This window comes from Cajanus cajan, chromosome 5 (genome assembly GCF_000230855.2).
Source record: "Cajanus cajan strain Asha chromosome 5, NIPB_CcT2T_4, whole genome shotgun sequence".
NCBI lineage: Eukaryota > Viridiplantae > Streptophyta > Magnoliopsida > Fabales > Fabaceae > Cajanus > Cajanus cajan.
In genome coordinates, this window is record NC_138521.1 from 23,471,222 (window position 1) to 23,477,864 (window position 6,643).

A 6,643-nucleotide genomic window follows, 5' to 3' on the forward strand; every position below is an offset into this window, starting at 1 on the left:
AAGTCTGTTAGGCCAGTTTATTTATTTATATAATATAATAATATATATTATTAAAAATATAAATATACAAATAAATTTATAAAATAAAAAATTATCAATATTTAAAATAATTTTTTTATACAATTATTATTATTTTCATTATAAGTTTATAAGTTTACGATACAATTATTATTATTTTCATTATAAGTTTATAAGCTTACGCATGAGTATATGTCATGGCTATGAATTGTCTTTTCAATAGAAAATGATTCAAATTTTTTTCTATATTTTTTTAAAATTTAAATTTTAATAATATTAAATAAATTATATTTTAAAAATAATTTTTTAATTTTTAAAAATTAAATTTATAGATCTAACTAACATTAATAATTTAAATAGACTTTTAAATAAATTAATAGACCATGTTTAGCTTTAAAAAGTTTATGCCATACTTATAAAAAAATATATGAGAGATAATAGGTTAGATTTAAATTTTAATTTTGTAGAGTAGATTCAACCTATATATTTAAAACTTGACCTATTCCCATACCTAAAAATATGTATAAAAGATATTTATAATTTATTTATTTTTATTACAAAATTATTTATATTATTAATAATATAATACACATATTATTTTTTATTATATCATATAAATAAATAGATTAATCTAACAATTTTTATATATCTAAATACAATTTATTTAAATAAGTAACTTCAACTCAATCTTTTTTTAATCAAATATATTAAGTCAAATTATTCTTTAAATAGATTAAATTATAGATTTTTTTAATATTTGATCTATTCTCATTTTTACTCTTACCTATCAATTAAATATAAGTTTCATTTCATATTTAATAATATTTATGCATAATTTCACACTTTTTTAGTAAAATATACTCGATAAAAAGATTATTATTATTTTTCTAAAGATTCCTGAAATGTGAAAATAGAAAATTTTTTTTCTGAAAAAGAAGAAAAAAAAAATGGAAAGTGATGAATATTTTCATCCATATCCGGTTGAGGGTGTTCGCACTTGACACTCCTCGCAAGCGTGGCATTTTCGTAAATTGAGTGAAAAAAATATGCAAAGATGAAACCTTTTTCCGATATTTACATAATCCATGACGTGTTCGAAAATAGGCAGTCCATTACGCGCTACACCCTTGTCGAAAACAAACACAGAAACCCCCAATCGGAGCCGTCCATTCTGTCCACGTCATCGATCCCCGTCAGTCCGAATCCAACGGCCTGCATCGCTACAAGACAAAACGCCCCGAACCACAAAGGGTGAGCCCAGGTTGAACCCTAGGGCAGACCCAAAGCGCGCGAGAGCCCGTTTACACACAAGACAGAGAGGTTTATCCCCCATTCGCCTCCCCTGGCCAAAGAGAGAGAAATTATAAAAGACACTATAGAGAGAGAAACACAAACCTAAACTCTCCAAAATCCAAAACCATCGTCCTGCTCCAAATTCCCACACTCCCCAAACCGGATTTTGCATCTCAATCCAATTCCATTCCGACACACAAACAAACAAACGCGTTGCTTCATAACAGCACTACTCTCACTTTTCGTTTTCACAAAACACCCATGCGTGGGGTTAACGAAGGCGATACCTGAAGCGTTGGGCTTTCCTTGCACGGCGACGTTTTGTATGAGATATAGGATTTCCTATTTGATGGACGAGATCTGGGAGAGGGCTGTGGAAACGGCGTTAGACGGCGAGAAGGACCACGCCTCCGCGCGGACGCTAACCCTAGACGGCGCCGTCAAGTGCGTGCAGGGACGTTTGCCTCCCCCGAGCCTCCTCGAGCGCTTCCAGAACCTCCAGCATCTTTCGATCGCAAACGTCGGCGTTTCGTCGCTGGAGCAGTTTCCGCGGCTGCGGAATCTGCAGAAGCTGAACCTCTCCGACAACCGCATCGCCGGCGGGTTGGAGTTTCTGGTCCAGGCCGGTCTGGATTCGCTGCGCGACCTCGATTTGTCCAACAATCGGATTCAGTACATTGAGGATCTCGCGCCGCTCGCGCAGGTGAAGCTGGTTTCGCTGGATCTGTACGAGTGCCCCGTGACGCGCGTGAAGGATTATCGATCTAGGGTTTTCGGGTTGATTAAGTCGCTCAAGTACTTGGACAAGATGGACGCGGAGGAGAACGAGAGGCCGGAGAGTGACGACGAGGAGGAGGAGGACGAGGAGGAGGAGGAAGATGATGACCCTGGGAGCGGCGAGATTGATGGGGAGGAGGATCGACCGTTTGGGATGAACAATGGACATGCCGAGGGTGCTGATGGTGTTGTTAATGCTGATGATGACGAGGAGAGTGATGCGGATGAGGAGGAGACGGAGACCGCCAGGCGGATGGTGAACGGCGTTGGTCACCGGGAGAATGGGTTTCGCGTTGCCCCGGCGCCGGTGGAAGGGGATGATGTGGAGGAGGATGAGGAGGATGATGATTCTGGGGAGGAGATTGATGAGGAGGAGGGGGATGATGATGATGTCGTGGAGGTGCATGAGATTGAGGATAGCGATGATGATGATGATGATGATGGCGTGGAGTTTGATGAGGATGATGATGACGACGACGATGAGGAGGAGGAAGAGGTGGATAATGACGAGGGGGACTTTGCGGAGCCGGAGAGTACTGGGAGGTTGACGAGTACTGAAGGGGAGATTGATGGGCATGAACAGGGGGAGGAGGATGGGGATGAGGATGATAATGGGGAGACTGGGGAAGATGAGATGGGAGTGGAGGAGGACGTAGAGTTTGAAGACGATGATGAAGTGAGATAACCCTTCTCATTTACTTTTTATTTTGTTTATTGCATGCTATGCTGCGCTTTTTTTATTTATTTTTTTATTTTATAATGTTTTATTTGCGTTTGTTGTGTATTTGTGTTCATGGTTTTGTATATTGTGGTGCTAATTGTTTTTGCTTGGTATGATGTTGTCAGATTGCCGAGGAGGAAATGATTTATGTGGACTGATGCTTGCCATAACTAGATTTGAACTCTTTTAGCTGTTTGGTTTAATTTGTTTGCATCGCATGTTTGTTTTGTGTGATATTTGGAGTTGCATGTTTCTTGTCTGTTTTGTGCAAGAAAAAGTGGACAATTTTTTCTTGCTCGATATGCATGACTGAGCTTATGATATTTTGTGCTCTAAATCCAGTATTTGTAGTCCGATCCCAGTTGTTTTGAGTATAGTGATTCTAATTTTTGTCACTGCCCTGTCTGAAAAATATGCATTTTTATCGTGTGCTGTTGTTTTGATATCCTGCAATTGTATCGTATGTATACCTAATGTTAAACAGATTTCGCCCATATTTAACTTGTTACCACTGCCTTGTCTGTCCTTACAGTATCCATTGAATGCAGGAATTGAGAAGAAAATAAATTCTCTTGCAGATACGGATAAGAACTTTGCAGTATAAATAGCAATTGCATTTTTGAATCTTAATAACCTTATTTGTTATTTTTAGGGTTTGTTCACTTTGTTTTCGTTTTATATTTCACTATTATTATACATATAAAATTGACACATTGTTTTCCAAGATTTGTACTGTAAACACTGAAGTGAAAATTACTCTTTCTTTTTTGTTTCCTATACACAATATTACGAAAATATTAAAATAGGAAGCAAATTGAAAATAAGATGAAACTTTTGTATTAAAAAGGTAAAATGAAAAATCAAGTAAACGGGCCCTAAATTTGACTGGAAGAAAACTTAAGACTTTGATATTTGAAATTCCTCCGCTTGGTTATATATATTCATTAACATGTATTATATGGCAGTCCTGATTTGTTTGAATTTTGATTTATATATTTTTATTTTTTAAAATCTGTTGAGCATATTTTCCGCTGTATTGCCTCAAGTTTCTTGTCTTTTTTTTCTTCTTTTTTTCTTTCTTTGGTGTTAACATATAAAAAGGGTTCGATTTTAATATATATGTTTGTTGTCTTCAGCGTTATTATTTCAGGGTTATGATTATGTTGTGCTAAGTTAGAGACATGTATTATTTGCTCAATTGGCCTTTCTTGAGCTTTTGTTGTTTTCTATGATCTGCTTCTGCTCTTGTACTTAATTTGGTTTTAAACTAAGATATTACAGAATATATGGTTATTTTTGGGAATTTGATTGTGCCTTTTGTGTGGTATTCTGGTCGGGAATCAATTATGATATTTTTGTTTGTAATGTAGTATTGTAAGTTTTACTAGAACAGAAGCAGTTACTCACGGTTATTTGTTTCGGTGGTGAAAATGTAAGAATGTTCGAGTTATGATAATATAACATATATAATATAAACAATTACATTTCATGAGAATTTCTTGACTGTTTGCTTTATTTTTTGTTTTTTTATACGTAATTATGGATTGAAGAGTTTGTCTCAGCTTTTAACTAAAATATGCTGGAATGACAGGAAGAAGACTATGGTGCTGGGTATCTTGTTCAGCCAGTTGGACAGTCTGATGCTCTCAATGCTGGAGGTGCTGATGTGGATGTTGGAAATGATGATGGTGAAGAGGAGGATGAAGTTGATGATGACGATGATGATGAAGTTCAGGTGCTGCCTCCTGACTCGTCACACCTCAAGAGAAAGAGGGATGATGAAGCTGATGATGATGAAGATGACGAGGATGAAGATGACGAAGATGTGGTAGCGTTCACGAAGTCATCCAAGAAGCATCATTGACGCACCATTATAATATATATCATGTTCTTGTTCTGTTGATGGCTTCCATGTGTTGGAAGCAGGGAAACCTCAGTTTAGATAGAACAATGGTTAGTTATAGGATTTTAGCTCTCATGAACAGAGGACATATTAGGGAAAAGAATTGTATGTTGGGTGGAAATATGTTTAGTTCAAAAAGTCGGTAGTGTTTTTTCCCTCTTGCCTTTCACATATAGCCGTTACTCTATTAAATATTCAAATGGCAGTTATCAGAGGTTTACCGCTCATGTGCTCGGTGCTGGTGTTGGCTTGTAAAGGAACTGGCTTGTGCCTGGAGCCTGGAGGGAAAGGGTGCCTTTTAAATTTTTTTTCTTTCAAATCTCTAGTTTATTGGAGTACTTTTTTGGTGGGAGAAAAAGGAAAAGCTTGTAAAAACACCTGTAGATAGCTCTTATGAAAATGATTCCGATCAATCAAATATGGTGCCTATTGTAATGACGTGGCTAGTTCATAAATTATTGCTCTTGTTACGTGGAATTATTCCAGTTTCTGCCTTGCATTTATTTTCATTACAATGAGCCAATCTTGCTCCTGCTGGAGTGGTCAACTGCCAGGTAATGTTCCAATGGGGCCCTCGATTTATGTATGCAATTGTTTTATCCAACAAAATTGACCGAATTTTGATGGTTTTATCTCTCCAATACACCTGAATTTTACGTCTTGCCACGTGGTCCAGATTTCAATTGGACGGTGAGATGAGCATTGTTTATGCCATCAAATTGGTTTTCCTCTCTTTGGAACCAAGCCAATTAGCTTGACGTTTTTACTTCTCAGACAATCCTCAATTCTCGCGTGAGCCACACGCAACCAAATCGTGAGCGAGCGGTGTAATAAACTCAACACGAGTGAGGTGAGGTCCAACTCTCACGCGATTGTTGCTCGTTTTCTATCTTATGATTTGGTGGGCGCTTATGCCCGTGACTCGTCAGTCGTTAGATGGCGCAACACAAACACCTGCTTGTCAAATTTAATTACAATTTACAAACACACTCTAGTTTTTATACACTGGTACTGGCACATCAGTAAAATATATTTATTTTTTAGACTAAAAAGGGGCTTTTGAGGTCGTAGTCAGAATTAAAATTTAATTTTTGTTAATAACATGTTAGTCAAATTATACCTTTTTTTCTTAGATTTATTATTTTTTTATCTTTAAAAATGTTTATTTTGGTCTTATTTAGTTTTTTTTTTTGAAATAATGATTGTTTTCAATTTTAAAATACTATTTTAAATTATTTATTGACTATTTCAAGATTTGAAACTTGTTTCATTAAATTCTTCTACATAAAAATTATTAAACACAATTAAAGCTAGAACTAAAAAATGTTAAAAATATGGTGGAAGTCATAATAATAAGTAAAAATAATAATCAAATAATTTAAAAGTTTAATTTTTATCATTTTCTAATTGTTTGAGGTATGTTTTTTACATGATTTTCGTTATGCTTATAACTCTTTTGAATTCAAATACTAATTAAATTTCATAATTTTCATATAGGTGAATCTAATGTTATAAATTTCATGTCCTGAATTAATAAAAATTGATTCAAAATCATGTTATAATATTGAAAATGATTATTGTTTTAAAAGTACTAAATTGATTCAATTGTAAGAGATTAATGACCAAAATGGAAATTTTAAGAGATAAAGAATCAAAATAAATTTAAAAGCTAAAATAAAGAATAAAAATATAATTTAACACAAGATCGTATTTTCTAAATTAGTCTAATAAATAATAATCAACTCGGAAGCCTTTCGTCAAACTACATAAAATTAGATAATATATCAATATTTTGTATAAATAAAATTTAACATAAATCAATCTCTATATTATTAAACACGAACCACTTAAGCAATAATATTTTTAAGAGTTTTTCTTGAGTGGATTTCTAGCGATTTTTTTTAAAACTTATATAATTCAATTTTTATTTA

At 34.6% G+C, this 6,643-nt stretch overlaps 1 protein-coding gene across 1 annotated transcript; it reads left to right on the forward strand.

The window, feature by feature from the left end:
* Positions 1–1,296: 1,296 nt before the first annotated feature.
* On the forward strand, positions 1,297–5,189 carry LOC109792150 (Leucine-rich repeat (LRR) family protein). The gene is made up of 2 exons (XM_020351534.3): positions 1,297–2,764; positions 4,401–5,189. The coding sequence occupies exons 1-2, from the start codon at positions 1,637–1,639 to the stop codon at positions 4,671–4,673; spliced, it is 1,401 nt and encodes a 466-aa protein (XP_020207123.1). The 5' UTR covers positions 1,297–1,636; the 3' UTR covers positions 4,674–5,189.
* Positions 5,190–6,643: the final 1,454 nt, after the last annotated feature.

Bases quoted from the DNA above. Each gene is read 5' to 3' on its own strand.
- LOC109792150 (XM_020351534.3), top strand. From the start codon at position 1,637: ATGAGATATAGGATTTCCTATTTGATGGACGAGATCTGGGAGAGGGCT. The intron at 2,765-4,400 runs GTGAGATAACCC...CTGGAATGACAG, and splicing joins AGTTTGAAGACGATGATGAA to GAAGAAGACTATGGTGCTGG.